This window comes from Euwallacea fornicatus, chromosome 21, assembly GCF_040115645.1.
Source record: "Euwallacea fornicatus isolate EFF26 chromosome 21, ASM4011564v1, whole genome shotgun sequence".
Lineage (NCBI taxonomy): Eukaryota > Metazoa > Arthropoda > Insecta > Coleoptera > Curculionidae > Euwallacea > Euwallacea fornicatus.
This window is the reverse complement of record NC_089561.1, coordinates 3,444,775-3,462,997: the sequence shown is the minus strand read 5'-3', so window position 1 is coordinate 3,462,997 and position 18,223 is coordinate 3,444,775. Positions and strand designations below refer to the sequence as shown.

General features: G+C 35.0%; 4 protein-coding genes across 5 annotated transcripts; 1 reads left to right on the top strand and 3 right to left on the bottom strand.

Annotated features, from left to right (window-relative positions):
- Positions 1–421: 421 nt before the first annotated feature.
- Positions 422–2,520, bottom strand: LOC136345819 (GILT-like protein 1). The gene is made up of 4 exons (XM_066294438.1): positions 2,346–2,520; positions 2,139–2,288; positions 856–1,020; positions 422–805 (listed from the first exon to the last, which is right to left on the bottom strand). Exons 1-4 carry the CDS (start codon positions 2,391–2,393, stop codon positions 539–541), a joined length of 630 nt encoding a protein of 209 aa, XP_066150535.1. The 5' UTR covers positions 2,394–2,520; the 3' UTR covers positions 422–538.
- A 143-nt stretch (positions 2,521–2,663) lies between these two features.
- LOC136346012 (pickpocket protein 19-like) lies at positions 2,664–5,156 on the bottom strand. Its single transcript, XM_066294820.1, has 7 exons — positions 5,042–5,156; positions 4,784–4,984; positions 3,638–3,925; positions 3,213–3,586; positions 3,015–3,162; positions 2,852–2,958; positions 2,664–2,798 (listed from the first exon to the last, which is right to left on the bottom strand). Exons 1-7 carry the CDS (start codon positions 5,143–5,145, stop codon positions 2,668–2,670), a joined length of 1,353 nt encoding a protein of 450 aa, XP_066150917.1. The 5' UTR covers positions 5,146–5,156; the 3' UTR covers positions 2,664–2,667.
- Positions 5,157–5,830: 674 nt separating this feature from the next.
- On the top strand, positions 5,831–8,347 carry LOC136345804 (glycerophosphodiester phosphodiesterase 1). Its single transcript, XM_066294408.1, has 6 exons — positions 5,831–6,260; positions 6,307–6,482; positions 6,730–6,835; positions 7,248–7,340; positions 7,395–7,624; positions 7,675–8,347. Exons 1-6 carry the CDS (start codon positions 5,955–5,957, stop codon positions 7,823–7,825), a joined length of 1,062 nt encoding a protein of 353 aa, XP_066150505.1. The 5' UTR covers positions 5,831–5,954; the 3' UTR covers positions 7,826–8,347.
- A 5,221-nt stretch (positions 8,348–13,568) lies between these two features.
- CCAP (Crustacean cardioactive peptide) lies at positions 13,569–17,439 on the bottom strand. 2 transcript variants are annotated; one of them, XM_066294224.1, is made up of 4 exons: positions 17,411–17,439; positions 14,350–14,441; positions 14,222–14,297; positions 13,569–14,164 (listed from the first exon to the last, which is right to left on the bottom strand). In XM_066294224.1, exons 2-4 carry the CDS (start codon positions 14,437–14,439, stop codon positions 13,866–13,868), a joined length of 465 nt encoding a protein of 154 aa, XP_066150321.1. In that variant the 5' UTR covers positions 14,440–14,441; positions 17,411–17,439; the 3' UTR covers positions 13,569–13,865. The 2 variants fall into 2 exon arrangements, with proteins under 2 accessions (XP_066150321.1, XP_066150322.1); XM_066294225.1 differs by lacking the exon at positions 14,350–14,441 and having other exon boundaries at positions 17,411–17,437.
- Positions 17,440–18,223: the final 784 nt, after the last annotated feature.

Below are 18,223 nucleotides of genomic sequence, written 5' to 3'. Positions count from 1 at the left end.
ACTGCCTTTTTGGGAATATTTAGGTTTGAAGTCGTTTATTTTGGCCACCTTTAGAGTAGAAAGAAGAGTGAAACATTTATGAAATCACCGATATATTTACCTCGACAATTTCAGAGTTGGGTTATTTTGTGTACAGACTTTTCAGGTATCTCAAAAATATGAAAACCCGTTTATTTTCCTACCATTACGGGAACCTGCAGATCTACTCATGATGTCGCTACGTTTTGGGTGTAATTAAAGTGCAAAAACTGTGGTTCGTAGAGAACTTTTTTTCTCAATAAGTTCGCCATTTTAATGAATTTATTTGAGGTTTTTGAATTTTCTAAAAATCCGAAAATCACTACCTCGTGTCCTCTCTTTTTTAGGAATCTTCATGTCCCAGCTTGTTAACGCGAGATTACCACTAAAATTAAAGTTCATATTCGAATGTTACATTTATTTAACGTAGTTGTTATTATTAACATTTACGCTTCATAAATAATCAGTTATGTCCTAATATTTTACCTAATCTAACTTATTATATAGTCTTCGGAATTAATTAGACTATAACTACATTGGGCTGATAACGATGAGGTTCATCACATATCTTCTTATTATCCACATATTTGCAAATAACTCCTTTCAGGTCATTTTGAGCTTCATTGGATTCTTGTGCACTAAACTTATCATTAAACACTATTGTTGGGACCCATTTTAGTGCTAATTTCCTAGTTTTCGACCCATTATCTGCCATTATGTCCAGGGCTTTGCCTGAAGACAGGCATTCTTCTATTCCTTCCCATTTAATGTGGTTTTTTTCAGCACACTAAAAGTTACGTATAAGAATTTTTGTTCGTCAATCAAGGGAGCACCCACGTGCTTCAAATTGGCTTTGAGTGAAGTGTTTTGAAGATCTTCAGAACAGCTAACAAAGCTCTCACTAGTATCAATGGATTCGGAATTAATGACACAACCCTCCACTTCGTTTCCGTAGCACTCATTAGGACCGTGTTGGCAAGTGAAATTTTTAGGCCCATTCTCCTTAGAACCAAAAAATGAAAAACCTTTCGTATACGGAGCGATCACTAACTACATGCCGAAAATTTAATAGCGTATTCATGTATGCATGTCAACTGGAAAATGTCTAATAAACAAATGTCCGCAAAAGCTTCGTTTTCAAAATACAGGGTGTTAAAATATACCAACAAAAACGTGTTCATTAAATAGTTCCATTATGGCTCAAATTGGATTTTTTATTGATATAAAAAATGGTATAAATAATATTTTTTACTGGCGCTAAAAGTGGCAGTCAATTTATAATCAGAGCAAGTTTTTTTTATTTTTTTCAATTCGAGTTTTTTTCTAATAGTTCTCATAAAATTCATTTAAGTTTTTCTTCTTGATTTTGAAATAAATAAACTTTGCACTGATCAATTACCAATAAGGCGTTGTTGCAATCTTTTTCGATTCTGTTTGGCACAAAGAATATAAAAATAGATTTTAACTAATGGCAAACGCAACATCGTACATTTCGCGTGAAAATAGAGTATTAAAGATATCCCAAGGGTACACCACTATCTAATGGAAAAAATTTGAGTACATATAAACACGGAGATTTTCCTGCACACTTGCCTGCTCAAATCCAAAAATCCAATTTGAGCCATATTGGAAATATTCATGGAAAAGTTTTTTATCGTATATTTTAATACCTCCTATTTTGAATACAAAACATTTGCGGGTATTTGTTTATTAGACATTTTCCACTTGAAATGTATTCAGAATTACGCCCTTAAACTTTTTACTCATAGTTAGAAAACACCCTGTGTAAGATTAGTCACGCGGCCCGTTTATTAAAAAATTTTGACTTCCCACTCTCGTAGCCCAATAAAATTTCATTTCAGACTACAATCGGTAATTTTGAATCTAAGCAAAATATTTTCAAAATGACGGCACTTCCGGTTACACCGGAAGTAGCTACCAATTTCATTATTTTAAACAACTTTAAATTTTTTTACGATTTTCGGACGTTTCGATACATTTTAAGACCACTTTATATGATTCTAGCCTGAAACTAAATTTCAATCATCAACCACAATGGGAAACCAAAAACTGTTTAATGAAGAAGTTGAATAGCTAACCCGGTACAATCGAAAAATTACCTTTGCATTTCCATAAGGAATTAATTCCAGTTGTACTAAGTCCCTTCCAAATAATTTATAATTTAAATGTAACTGGTTTTTGATGAAATTCATGCAATCTGGACATAGAGTTTCATAGTATAGTGAGACTTTCACTGAATTTGAAGTAACCTGCATACAAAAAGATTTGATGTAGTGAATAGAACTTTAAATATTAAATTAGCTTACCGATAAGTGCAATCCCGTTAAAACAAGCACAAAACAAACAACCTTCATTATTAATAGTATAGACTCTAATATCTTGGCCTAGATAATTAATTTTGAAATAGGAGATCTCCCATGTTCACAAAGGCTTTTTTGCTAATTATGAACAGTGACCCTGGCCAGCTTTCAAAGAAGGAACATTCTAAGAATGGATGAATTTCATCGTAAAAATTCCGATAAGAACAGCTCGTATCAATAGCGTTGTTATTGTGAACTTGCAAACGATAACGAACACAGCTTTATGAAAGTATAAAATTAAGATCTGCTAAGAGGAAATGACGTCAACTTATTCAGCGTTTATTAATTTCTTCTTGTTGGCCCAATAGAAATAAATATCCTCAGCGATGAGATATACTGTTTCAACAGTGCTCACAAGGCTCACTCCTAAATAGAGGGATAGAACACCCCCAAAAGAAACTGCAAAAACCGACTTGTGAGCACAGAACCGTAATAAGGTACGAAACCAAAACCTATCAAATCCTGAAATCCAAAAATTATTTTCCTGTGATATTTCGTCATAGGCTGCATAAGACCCCATCTAAAGGTAATTCTCTGATCGAAATACAACTGGTTGTTCCTGTTAAATTAGCCTTAATAAATACTATATCAAAATATTTTAAGTAGCCTTTAAACCATTCAGTTATTTTGGGAATTTGCCTTAAGTAAACCATCAAATTGCAAGGTTGAGGACAGTTGCATCCAGTCTCTTCAGCAGATTGAGAGAACATCTGGGATATCTTTGAGAGGCACAGAAGACCTTCCATGTTGCATTCCTTGCCCTCTATTAAATAGATGTTAAATCATCGTGTGATAAAGAATTTAGATAAATACTCAAAAAATTGTAGAAAAACGGCCTACATCCACATCTTTTCATAGCCAATTTGTATCGGCACTCCATGAAACATAATCCAATGCTGTATGCTGGTAATTGGTCACTCAGTGGTTCGTCTTCAAAACGACACTTTCTTTGTTGAGGACTAAGATAGCGAATATCCCCTAAAGAATATGTCTCAGCTAACTTATAGTTTATTTCATATTCTTGGCTTCGCCCCAATAAAATTGGGCTTTCTGACGTGGTATGGATCACCTCCAAAGGAGAATGGACGTGATAGAATAACGGCATATCTCTATTTGAATCATAACGAGCGTAGCACAATCCGTTGAGGTAGTGGCATTTCAAATTTTCAGATTTTAGAGTTTTTTTTCTGATAATCACCAACAATTATTCTCTAATTAATCAAAGGAAAGCGACTTACTCTGTAGACAGCAATTGAGTAAAGCGAGAGTTTAAAGTGAAGCAAAGCCCCAACTCGGTTATAACGAACTCCCAGTTGGGTTTGGATTTGGTTTGAAATGTCACTAGAGCACCATTAAGAGTTGGATGGACGTATTTCATCAAAGAAAGCCAATCAGTGCTCTTCAAAACCCGATTGCTTTTGAATTTGTCCAGTGTGTGGAGGGTGCTGTAGGTCAAATTGGAGACTATTTTTACGAAATCGAGATAATGGTTGAAGTCGCTTGAGGTATTAGTTATACCCCATGTCCTAAAAGGGATGTAGGTAATACAGGAGATCAATACGTTCTTCTTTGATCGAGGGGGGCACTTGAAGGCCGGATTTTAAATTTATTGAAATAACTCCTTCTGTGGGGATGCAATGAGCATAGAATTTCGAATAGGCCTATGGGTCGGGTCACTCTTCATTTTAAAGGTCAGAAAATTCTCTTTAAATTAATACCAATTTTTTTTTGTTTTTCTCCAACAATCCTGAGAAATATAACGCCCAAATTATGCAGAAGATGTTACGAAATATCCACAAAATCCTTTTGACGGACTGAAATAAACCAACTTTTTCCATTATTATGAGTACCATTATTAATTTAATAAGAGAATTTAATTTAATATGAAAATGTTCGAAGAAATATGGAGCAACATTTATTTTACTGTATGGAGGAGAGGGGAAATCATTTTGAACATTTAATTATTTTGTACATGACAAAATATAATAATAAATTAGTTAAATTAATATTTGAATAAATACATAAATAAATAATTTAATTTAATTGTTTGAATAGGTACTTTGGGTATTATTTTCCTCAGAACTGGTGGTAAAAAAAATTGAGTATTACATTAAAAAAAAAAATTATTACCTTTAAAATGGGAGGTCAGGTGATCTATGGGCCTATTTGAAATTCCAAAGCTAATTGACCCCCTCCCCATAGAGGGGGCTATTACAATAAATTTAAAATCCGGTCACCATGTGCCCTTTGAAAAAACAATCGATGTGTCTTGGCGTTTTATGATAGTTCTGCAATTATCCAAAATAACCGTAGTGGAAAGATTTCGTTGGATCGCTCTGTATATACAATTCACATGCAACGACGATCAAATATGTTATATATACTTTTGAATGTATTCTTGCGCCTTCTCCAAATCCACTTTTTCCACATAACAAGCCGTAACGGCTGGAAAGGGATTCTCCCAATTTCTGAAGTCTTTCTCTATGGTCACTACAGTAGGATTTGCGAAATAGTGGTCCACGCTTGATTTTACGAAATAGTATCCTGAGAATATTGCGGCAGTCAATATTAGAAGCCATAAGACACTAAAATATTTTGAGTTCCAGTATTTCTTTCTATAGAAAAGACCCGAAATACTTTACCGCTCTAACTTGGAAATGTTGTTATTTCCAATATATTGTACGCCGTGTATAGAGCTCTTTTTTGAAAATCTTTCCAGAAATTGACAAAAAAAATTGTAACTCATGATTAATTTGATCAGAAGGCATCTATTGAATTACACTTGGGGAATGAATTTCTTGTCTTTGGTGCAATACGCCCAAAAATCAATACAATTAAGATCTATTTGTAGATAAAAAAAATCCATTGTTGCATTTAGATATCCACAAATTAGACTTTAATGGTTTTAATGCTAACAATACAGTCCTAGCCCTTTGATGAAACGCGATAATACAGTACGATAATTTTACCTACATTTGATTTTGTTATGATGAGTTCTGTTTGTCTTTTTTAATAGTGAAATCGGACAAAAAAGGCCCCACTGTCATTGTTAGGAAGCCAAAAATGTAGACTGCAGATAATCAATACTAGGAAGCAAAATGCAAACTATCCATAATTATTTTTCTATCATCCAACCTGATTAAATTACCAACCACTGCAAATCTAACAAGTGATTTACATTCAGTATATGTTAACTATACTGTGATGCTTTAATTAGATGCTAATTGAATGGATAATGAATGCCCTAACATAGATAATGAAAAAGCATTGAGATAATAATTGCAATCTTGTTAAATAAATTCAAAACTTAATCACGATCTGGTAAAATAGATTCAAATCGTGGATAGCTGTCTGCCCTTGCCTGTGCCTTAACGATCTAACCATAAGGAAAAGAGATAGATCTATTTGTGTTATGGTGCGTGGGCGTTGTCTTGGTTGTTTGGACATTTCCACTTTTTAGGTTAGATTTATTTGTTTACTTTATTAGAAATCTAGTTTAATTTAAGTTTAAAACTCAAAAATTAAATAAAAGTAGTAAAGAGTACAATTTCCAATATGCTGAAACCGATACTCAAACTAATACCTGGCTCCCTAACTATAGTATTCGCGTTTTATGGCTGTTTTCACTTCGTAGCAGAAATCTTCACTAGCTTTATCCCTTTGGGATTCCTTATAACAGCCCTTATTGTCTTTGGTGTATACGCTCTTAAAGTCCCTCAACCTCCTGAGGACGCACTTGAGGCTATTATAGGAAAAGATCTGGTTTCAAGTGAAAATCTTGAAGATTACATAGTGAAAACTATTGCTCATCGAGGGGCTGGATTAGATGCGCCCGAGAATAGTTTGGTTGCTTTTGATATGGTAAGAAGAGAACCGGTGCTGCAGCATTTTTAATCCTTTTACATAGTGTCACACAGGAGGGTGTGACTTTGTGGAGTTTGATGTAACATTGACCAGTGATGGAATACCAGTGGTATTTCATGATTCGACCCTTGAAAGAATGGCTGATTCTAATGTAATTGTGAGTAAAACATCGTATGAACTATTGAAGAACATGGATATATCTGTTAAACACCCATTAAGGTAAAATCATGCAAGACTCATTTTTTCTAAAGAGTAGATTGCTGATTCATTTTTGTACACTAAAACTCACTAGAAATACCTTGAAATACCTTGATTGTGTGCACTTAAATATCTTAGCAATTTGCCTCTTATTTTTTCTTATACATTCCTATATAAATAGTACATATATTTATAATATTGAAAAAACTCAAAGGTTCTTGCAAAATCTCACAGTGCATATATGGCTTAAATCATTTGCTTTTCTCAGGGAAAGATTTGGTTTTACTAATATTCCCACCCTCGACCAAACTGTAATTAAACTCTTAGCTAATGGGCAGAAAATGATTATTGACGTCAAGGATAACAATGCAAAGGTAATGAATGAGTTCAGAATAAATGGATGCTTTGCATTCATTGGGAATTAACCACATTGCCTTCCTTTTACATTTAAATTTCCTTCACATTCCTGCATGATCCCTAAGACTTTTGAATTAACTAGAATTAATAGGTACAAACTTAAGGGCGAACTTTTAATGTTTGCTAGTGTGAAGTGTGCTAAATTTACTGAAGTGTATTTTATTTGTGGAACAATTAATTGTTATATTTATGTTTGTGAGTTTACTTTTGTTACAAAATTTTGTTAATTATGTCAAATAATTTAATTTGTGATTATTTAAAGTTTAACGAATTTCTATTTTATGTCTAAATTCCTAGCTGTCCTCACTTCCTTTATCATTTCCCTTGCTGTTGCAAATAAACACACCCAAATATATATATTTTTTCTAGATGGTGTCCGTAATTTTAGATTTATACACAAGATATCCAAACCTTTATTCTAATGCAATTGTCAGCTCTTTTTTCCCCAACATCATTTACTTTGTAAGTATTCTTCTACAAAAGAAATTTACATTCCCTATCCACTCTCTACTATAGATTAGAAAATCGGATTCCAAAATAGTGTGCTCCTTGGCCTTTAGGCCTCACATATTCGCCAATGAATACTTCAAATACCCTGAGGGCAAAGGCCCAAGAAGATCCACTCAATTCTGGAAATACTATTTATTAAAAATCTCTGATTTCCTGCATTCATGGGCTTTGCCAAGGTTTACTTACTACCTGCTGGGGATCTCAGTCATTCTTCTTCATAAGGATTGCCTTAGTCCGTAAGTACTGGAGCCAGTTTGTCTATGCAACATTTGATAGTTTCCTTTAGGGAAGTAATAATTCAGTGGCGTACAAAAGGAGTCAGGGTAATGTCCTGGACGGTAAATAGTCCCATTGAAAAGCAGCATTCAGTCCGCAATCTCAAAATTACCTACCTAACTGACACTTTAACTGGGGAAGTCAGCACACATTCGATTTAATAAGTAGTTGCATTTTTGCACTGATAATTTAAAATAGTCAATCAGGAGAACACCAAATTCTGTGTGATAGAATGAGTGGTTTGCAAGATCGTAATTTTATTGCATAAGGAGGCTAAGTACGAAGTAATTATTGTTTGATTTAATATTAAGGACGATCTCTATAACATTAAACTATTGTATTATATTGTAATAATTGAAAATGTTTGCTATTTGCAATTTTTAGTAATAAGCGAATTCGAAATATTTAAATAAAATCGACAGTGGTTCAGAAAAATTAGCTTACAGCACGCGTTTCGAGTCAAAAGTCACCTGCGAAAACAGAGTGCAATAGATTTTATAAAGAAAATAATTTTCTTCGCCGTGACTAGTTCATTTTCCTGATCAATTTTACATAAATATAGGAATCTTGCCAAAGAACCTCAAAATTGCCTATATTGTCTACATCTAATCATTATTATTTCTCCTTTATGTAGGTATAAAAGGATTATTTTTAAAATGTGAATAAAGTGTGTAGTGCTCAAACGGGAGTTTTTAATTGAAACACCATCAACATTCACTTCATTTAATAACTATACATGTTGTCTCGTCAGAATACTATTCATTCGTACCCTTTGCCCCAAAACCTACTCCAGAATTCTAATTGGTTATCCAAATCGTAATCCGAATTCCTCGTTGAACTTTTTACCCTGTATGAGGCATCCTGCTCGTCAAATTCCTTGGATTCCTCTTCGGCGCCTGGAGGCACCACTTCAGGGTCCAAGGTCCTCTTTTTCAAATAATTAAAACAGCAGCTTTTAAAGTGCCTGGATCCGCAAGCATTAAGGCACTCGATCCCACAAGAGTTGCACGATTTCTTCCTTTCCTGAATCAGTTTCTGTGTATCCATCATCAGAGAATCTGCAAAAAATTATTGTTTTAGTACGTATTAATGATTTTGAACTAACTTACTGCAGGTATGTATTATTCCAAAAATGAACACCACCACGATAACTAGATAATTGAATTTCATGTTAACACAGAGAGCTTCTGCCTGGTTAAAATCGAATACCCTAAAGGAAGATTTAAGGACAAACGTTTCTTTTATACACACGTAGGTTCTGCAAATCTGATAACGCCTTATTAACACGTTAAGCGCAGCTGTAAATTATTCCTGTTGATTTTATAGAGAAAAAAACATTAGATGAATCGTATAAAGCTCTGATAAGAGCTTAATTCTAGTTTTAATCACTGATCCGCTACTTTTAAAATAATCTCCTGTTTGCATATTGGTAGTTGATCCGTGTACTGAGTTGTTTTCTAGTAAAGTAGGTATAGTTATGCGATAACGTCATACGTGTTATGCAAATCAAAAATGCCACAATATCCTGGATAAATATACCGCAGAATGAGGAACTGTTACTATCAAGAGGAGATCCGCTTTCAGTTTATTCAATCAAACTACATTAGATTTCTACAAAATATTACATAGAAGAGTCCCTTATTTCCCTTCGCCCACTTTCTATTTCGTCGAAGAGATCCCCAGAGTCACTTCCAAAAGGTTTAGGTTGGAAATAGGGATATCTGGATTTGGCCAGCCATAATTCCAACCTTAAACTCGGATCCAGGGATGGAGGTAGCGGCTCAGGGTTGCTTCTCTTCTTCAAATAATTGAAGCAGCACGTTCTGAAGTGGCGTGTACCACACGCCGATTGGCATTCTGAACCGCAGGAATTACATGTTTCAGCTTCACCCCACACAACTCCTAAGTGCATAAAAAAACTAGAGTTCACTATGTAATAATAAGCCTTTTCTTACCAAGTATGATAACAGTAGTCACTAACAACTCCTTATTCATGTTGAATTGCTTCTTGATTGATGTCGTGGCAAAGTTAAGCGTTAAAATGTTATCGGAAGTCCAAGCGACCTCAACTTATAAGAAGAGTTGCGTTTTAATATTAATGTGAAGGCGGAGTTAAAGAAGTAGAGCTTGTTCCTCCGGATTTGCCGAACAAGCCAGTTTTTATGTTTGTATAAGTATTTAGAAATGCACTCGTTTTTGATGTAAGTAAACAGGAAAATATCAATTATTAAATAAAAGGGGGGAATATTGCGTTAATCTGGGTTATTTTGGTATTAATTATTAACTGTCGGGATGAACTACGTATTCATCAGGGATTAGGTATTTGGTTTTGCATGCCGCAGAAGCCTAAGTAGGTGTTAATCGAAGTCAAAGCATAGAGACCCAAAAAATGCGTTTGGTTCCCCTTTCTAGGTTGTTTTACATGAAAAAATATGAATTTTCCACGTAGTAATTTGCATTTAAAATATCGTTTACAAATTTTCAATTCAACCTTCAATTTAATTTTTATCTGTTTGTAACCATCGGTTTTGACACTTTTTCTTTTGCCTAATCTAAAAAGCACATCCCACAGCTGTGTAAATGTCGATATTTACTACTTTGACTGTATTTTTTACACCGCATTATTTAACATTAATAATTATGTAATTAATTATACCTGCTTCCCCTCGCTGCAAAAAGACTCATTAGTTAAGGATTTATCTAGTGAGCTATAGCATCTGTTTGGTATGAAGCAAAAGCTCGATTGATCAGGTAATCCTATCTGCTTTATCTATATCCTGTTTAGTTGGCACAAAAACGGTCTAAATCACAAAAAAAAAACGGAATGATAATTATGAATACTTTGTATTATATTCCTAACGGGGTTTAGTTGCATTTTCATGATAATCACTTTTTATGATGGGCTTCATTGATGCTAATCAATTCATTGTTAATTAAAAACACGAAATTTCTAATTTGTTTTTAAAACCAAGAATATTTCGAGAAGTTGAAAGAAGGTAATTTACTGTTCCAGTACGTGGTTTGAGCTGCAAACTATGTTCTAGTAGTGTCATTCCATACAGGAGGCCAAAAAAACACTAGTCGTTACACAGAGACTCAACAGGAGACTGACCCGCCCGGGTCAAAGCTGGAAGAAGAAACAATGACAAATGACTCCCCTCCAGACAAACAAAACCTTTCCGAAAGGCCAGGATAAGACATATTAGTCCTGACTGTAATTCCCGGTCTCCCCATGAGAAAGGGAGATCATTTATCCCACCCAATCCAACATTATTATAACTTCATTATTTTCTAAATACACAAAATGAAAGGGGCTGACGAAGACAGAAACGTCCAAGAGGACGCCGAGGAGCTCTTGTAGGAAGAGAAACGTCAAGCCAGACTCCAGGAAAAGCTCGCGTCCAGCCGGAATCCAGGAAACTCAAGGTTTATATATAGATACTTGAAAAAGTGAACTAAAATCGAAAAAGGCGCAAAATTTCCTGATATAGCTTGCTTAGATCTACAGCGATGGTTGAGATACTGGAGCGTACTCAATAGGTAGGTAAAGTTCTAATTCTCTCGTCCTGGAGGGCTCGAAAGGCATTATTACGGGTCTTGGAGTAGTATCCTACAGCAAATTTATATTTAAAAGAGATTTTGGGTCTTAACTTATAAAACTTTAGAGGCTGATAGTCACATAGCCCCTCTTGTGCTTTAAGATAGTCTTCTTCATCATCACTTTTGAACAATAGTCGTACATTACAGGGTGCGCAAACCAGCCATTTTATAAGGATATTGGTTTTACACAGTAGTTTTCATACACATGTATTGTTTGTATTCAAAAATTTCTGGATCTCTATACTTACAGAAAGAAACTTCTTTTCCGCTGCTTAGGTCTATCCTAAATTTAATGCCCTGAAATATTTTATTTTTTAATTTCGAAGTTATCCTCGAGCTTCCTGGGCTCCCCACTTGAGTAACCCAAAATTATCTCGTGTCTTTCCCTTATTTTCTATTTTCCAGATTTATTGAAGTATCCAGGAAAGAGACCATCTTTTTTCTTCATGGGATCTCTGAGTTAACGATTATCTTCTTTTCCAACTTGAACTTAATTCCTGACCTCTAGAATGAGCAAAACTTGAGACATAGCTCTTCTTATATTCGATATCTTTTTTCTGGAAATCTTTTCCTGTTCCGGCACTTGCTTCTGAAGGGCTTCATAATTCTTTCTTACTTGAAGTCGCACCTTTGTTAAACATCGTAGGTAATATCAGTTCGATCTTGGAAAGTCCTATACAATATGTTCAGAAATAATGTTGAAATATTTTTTAAAGTGATTCTAGAAATAAAAATAGTAAAAAAAGGTGTGTTTGATATATCCTAAAAATTGTTTCTTAAAGGGGACCACTAAAGGGGGGAACTCTAAATAGGATTTTTAGCAATATGTCCCAAATGATTAGCAATAAAATTATTAAATTCGGTATACTTTAATTTGTTGCAATGGGAATTTTGCGTTGCTAATTGCAGTTTTTAGTCAAGGGCATCACATACTGGGGACTCCTACGTAAATTTTGCCTTAACTTTTTTGTTTGTCACAGTTCTTAATTTTTGAAATCGAATTCCTAAATCACAAATATTTTTAAGTGAAAACGGTCTTTTTATTTCATCTTGTTAAGGTGACTGTTTTATCAGAGAAATTAGTTTTTATAAACTGATGCACGATTACAAGAACATCGAAATGCAGCTTAACAAAAATACTAAGATCCTTGTAATAGACGTTTTTTTATTAGCCAGTAAAAATAAAACAAATGTTATTAGGTATTTATTACTTATTCACAGCAAACGTTGAAAATCGCTTCAGTTCATTTCAATGCATCCTCTGATTCCTAGATTTCGATATCCATGTAACCGTGCATTTGTTTATAAAAACTTATTTTACTGGAAAATAGTCTATCCTAACGAGATGAAAAAAGAAACCCATTTTTGCTTTAAAATATTTGCCATTCAGGAAATCGACTTCAACAATTAAGAAATGCCACAAACAAAAAAGTAGGGCAACATTTACCTAGGAGACCCTCTGTATGACGTCCCTAATTAAAAACTGCAATACTTAACACAAAATAACCATTTCAACTTATTAAAAAATACTAAATTTTATAATTGTAGCGCAAACCGTTTCGAAAATGTTGCGAAAAACCCATCTTCAGAGTTTCGCCTTTACGAGGTTCTAGCCCTTTTGAGAAGTAATTTTTGGGATTTGTTTATAAGAACTTTTTTAATATTTTAATCTTTAGATTCACCTTTTAAAATATTTTGATGTTATTTCAGGACACCCCGTAAATAATGGCTTTTCAAGAATTGTATAAGTAACACTTTTTCACTATAAAGGAATTATTCAAGCAGCTAGTGAAACAAGAGAAGTTTACTGCATTGAACGAAAATAAAATCGCGATTACGACTTCGTCTCGTATATAATGTTGTCCATACAGCGATATTTGATTATGGAATTTTTCTAAAAACCTGCTGGCAATATTCCTAACCCTTTCCTTTGCAGTATTCATGCCGTCCCGTCCATCAATACATTACTGCGTCTTAAGATTCACTTTCGGAAAAAGTTAAATTAGTTTACAAATTAATTTACATTTTTACGTGTTTGGGGTCCTCAAGTGGCTTTGCTTATTTGAAGATGTATCTACGTATTTTTAACTTCCTGACGAAGCTTAAAGGGCAAAGATTTATATAGTTTGTTCCATGTGAAGTGAATTGATATTTGCAACATAGCTAATTATGAGTAGTCATGAGATATCACTATAGATTATTAAGCATCAAAATCTCTACAAAATATCTGTTTGATGATTACTATGAGTATCATAACACATCAACTTATGTACGTGCGCGAGAATTCTGCTAGATGGGGTTGAAGGGAAATTTTATGCGTTTATTGAAGTTTATTTTCAAGTCACGCCATCTAATCACAATATTATGAACTCTCAAACTATTGATCATTCCATAAAATATTGATAAATTACTTGAAGGGAGGAATTGTTCCTGCAGTGATGATTGTTTTATGTGCTTATGTTCAGATGACACTCCAGGAGCTATACCTACTAAAATTCTATAAATAACTAATAAATATCATTTAGTTTCACATCGTTTTATGAATTAAAAACAATTAGCAGATTTTTTTTATTATTTTACTGAAGATGTACCAAAAATTAATTAGAGAGAATAACAGGGAGGTATAAGACAAGAATTAGCGGAGTTTCTGTCCGGGTTCATGGCAACCTCCTGAGTTTCTCCATTATTAGATTTAGCTTCCTGCAGTTGTCGATGGTGCTTTTTCAGTTCCAATTTGGCTTCTTGTATCGCCTCCCACAGCTTCGCTTCTGACATAATTTGTCTAGACAAATCTTCCACTGCAGGCTCAGCACTTAGCTCTAGCAAGCTATCGATCGCGTTTTCGACTTCTTGACCGTCCGACGATATAGCTGGCAGATTAGAACGTTTTCTGCCACAACCTAAATAGAAGACGAAAATTCTGTTATTTTTAGATTCCTCATGAAATGTACCAGTACCAGTGAATGCGTTGCAAAATGGTCGCTTTCTGGGTTCCAGAACAACTTTTTCTTTAGCGTTGATGAATGGGCTCATCTGCAAATTATGCGTCTTAAGAGCCTTATTTATTAGTTTTAGTATAATTTACTCTTTTTGGAAGGAACACGCCCTCTGATTCCAACACGACGATTATTGCCATGGAATACATTACTATGAATATTATCGCTAATGCAGACATAGCTGTAAATTGAGAAGTGCTTTAATAGTGGAAAAAAACAATATTTTGCACATAAACGGGTAAGCATGCTTACAAGCCAGAATTTGTGTGAGTAGTGTATAAAGAATTGATTGTCGATATTTCAAGAATATCACACTGCGATAATATACACATACATCGATAATATCACAATAGCGATAATGCTAATGTATATTTTCGAATTACCTCAATAATGCCCAAAATATCTAAAAAATTGCTAGAAGAAAGAGAAGGTAGCAGCTTGAGGGTTGAAATGTTCGCTGATATTGAAGATTGTAACATTTGTTCGGGGATTTCGCAAAGAATTGTGAATCATACTATCGATTGTTATGTGTATCCAAATATGTATATGTCGGAGATTTATTAGTCCTTAAGTGATAAAGTGTAACATTACTAATTGATAATATGACGAAGGGCAGGCTGACAGGGCCATCTTGAGTAAAAGCACTGTCGAACGAGGTCGCTACCACCAAGGGCGAAATCGAGAGGCCATGTGTGCAATCCTTCGTGGGAAATAGGGACTAGCAGGTACTTTATTCTTCGGATTTGAAGGACTCGCGAGATCTGGAAAACCAGAAACCAAAAAGGGACAGGCAGATTAGATTGGCAGTGACGAAAAGCGCTCGTGTGGTAGCGAATTCGTTGGTTTTGCCCTTTTCTATTCTTGCTATTAAAAGTGAACTAAATACTTTATATCATCATGGAAAATCTCCCTATCGATGATCCGACATATATAATAATTTGGTTATAAATATTGGGTTAAATATTAAACATTAGAAATTATTATGTGAGCGTATAACTGTTTAATATATTACCTTTCTCTTAAGGTTCCTAATGTCTAAAAACATAGATGATTTGATCCTTGATATAAAAAAAAAATGGTAAGGAAAACTTTAAGCTAATTTACGTCAAAGTTAGTATTGAGCTAAAGCGAATAATAAATTCCCGGCCCGAATAGACTCTAAGGCTTGGATTGCCCAGGCATTTTATAGTCCTGAGAAATTTTATGTAAGGAAAAACTTATGAAGTATGAACCTACTAACTTACGACCCCAGAAACCGGTCTCCATGTTTTGACTAACCACTTATAGAAATACGTTAACTCTCAAGAATGGAAATTAAGACCTGTCCAGGTCAAAAATAGAAAAAATATTAGACTTATTTAGGTGCGTCACAGACCGAAAAGAAAGTTGATTGAAGAATACAGATCTGCAACATTCGTAAAGGAATTCTGTTATCAGCAAGGAGAGACAAAATTAAGGTATGCCAACCAATCAACAACTTAAATTAATAAAAAGCGTCAAAGAGACGTTGATCAGCTCAAATAAGGACCTCGAATGATGAAAAATCACGGCCAACGTTTAATGAAGCAATTATGAACCTTATGTTGATTTTGCAGACTTCAACTGAGGTCATGAATCTTCAAAAAGCATCGTTGAGAATCGTCATTTTATAACACTTTCCAAATCGCAAAAATGACTGCTAATGTAACTCCGTATATGGGAAACCAAAAGGGATCACCTACGTTTCCGTGGGATGAAAGAGCGCAACGAAGCGATTAATTTGACGCAACTTTTAAGAGAATTGCTTTAGTGGTTCTAGAGATACTTTAAGTTTGAAAACTAGCAAAAGGTATCTCTCTTCTTTTTGAACTTTTTAAGTCGCCGTTTTTCAGTTTAATTTCAATTAATCGAGAAGCTAGACGTCACTCTACCCTCCAATATCTCAAAAATTGTTGCAAATTGATGGACATGTTGCATAGGGATTGTCCATAGACCACATTACATGTGCTCCATTTAAAAAGAGACCTAACTTGGGTCTTCCGTGGGTTTTCTCGGAATGCTCCGGACCTATTCGGCACTCCAAGGATTTGAAATTGTGGTGAATAAAGGCGCAGGATTATATGGATTCGCTGAGAATTTTTCCACACTTCACGAAGAAATCACGCTTTTGCGAATCATGATCAAAAGGTGACTCACATAAAGGGAGAGATGCACTCAAATTCGGTCACAAAGAACAATCGCAAAGATCAAAACGGGATCGCGGCATCGGAATGCACGCCGACCCCATAACGCACCGTAATAACAAGCCGTAAAACGTTAGAAATCAAAGCAGTTCTGTAGGGAATTATTAACAGTGATAAATGGCCCTACTTTATTGGCCGAGCCCGGGCACCCCTACGATTCACAACAATGAAACACTCTCGTGTTCCGCTCTGCGTGGAATGCGGGGGTGAATGCCACTTAGTTCTACAAGCGAAAGCCCTCGTACTCATTCTAATAATAAGTAATTGCGTGAAGCTAAAAGTCACGAGATATATAAAATTTATTTCGGTAAAGGGGCCGCTTTAGATGGGCCTGCGCTGCCACTTGAAGAAACATATTAAAAACAGGATTTTATCTTCCCTGATTGTCCCTTCCTGCTGTGGAGCGGAACTTGACATGTAAATTACGTTCTCGTAATTTAGAATTACGAGGATCGTTTAGGATACAGGGTAACTCAAAGATTGTTAAAAAGGGGGCGAATATAGTGCCTATGATTCTGCGAACTCTGACCCGATATCAGCGAAGTTTAGATCTTGTTGAGTCGGATCAATGTGTCAACGATCACCAGTCGATCACAATTAATGGAACCAAGCAGAGTTTGATGCTCACCATCACTGACTCAGTTAACACCAGTGGATCACAATAAACCGAATTGAGGAATCTTGAGCTTGACCTCGTCAATCACTGTTTCGGATATTATTAGCGAATCGCAGTCTCCTGTCTTAGAACTACCTGCAATGACCATTGCATCGATGGAATCAAAACGAAAACGAATTGATATTATTGTAAATAACTGATATCGACAACAATAAAGGAAGCAATTTTGATAAATAAATTGAAGCCACTTTTTTACACCTCAAGCTTTTACGACAAAAACAACAAGCGACAAAATAAAATATCTGAACAAACCCTGTATGAAATCTCCTGCAAAGAGAACACTTTGGCACTGGTCGGGTACAGGAAATAATTGAGGGTTTTATATAGCCATTCACTACCTCAACTCTAATTTTCCTGCGCAGTGATTTATTGAACATTATAAGAAATGTTAGTTACTAAAAGCAAAACGAGTCGAGCTCTTGTCCATAGTGTGAACAGTGCCTGTAAATGACATCGTTAAATGAGAAATTGTGGTGTCGACTCCCGTCGAGACAGTCGAGAACTGGTTAAGAGAAAAATTATGTTTCTATTGGTCGCCCTGCATCCCCGATGAAAGGTTTTATTTAGCAAATGGTGATAAAAACTTTAATGGGTTTTGTTTTATGTGAACCGACCTTGGAGATTTCTCCAGATCATCTCCATTAACTCTTATCTAAAAACCCTATTTATAGCCGAAGACAGTTTGACATCAGAATTACCCCCAACAACCCTTGTAAATGTTAAACATAGGCCATTAATGAAACTGGCGGCTCCTCGGTTTTTCCCTCTCCATCCAGCTTTATAATGAAAGTTATTTTACAGAATCTAAGAGTTTCTATAGTAATAATATCATCAAAGTTCATCAGCGGCAATCTACATGGGCATTACCTAATGCCCCAGCCCTTTTATCCAATTAGCCAGGGTTTAGAGATGGAAATGCATGTGAGAAGATTAAACTCGTTAACAAGAGGTTTTATCTACTTGTTGTTATTGCCAACCGTTTGGTTATACATTACATGACTTGGTGATTATTTTTTGTAATTTTAGTTTCACTAATTGATATATCCGTCCAGGAGGGTGGATTAG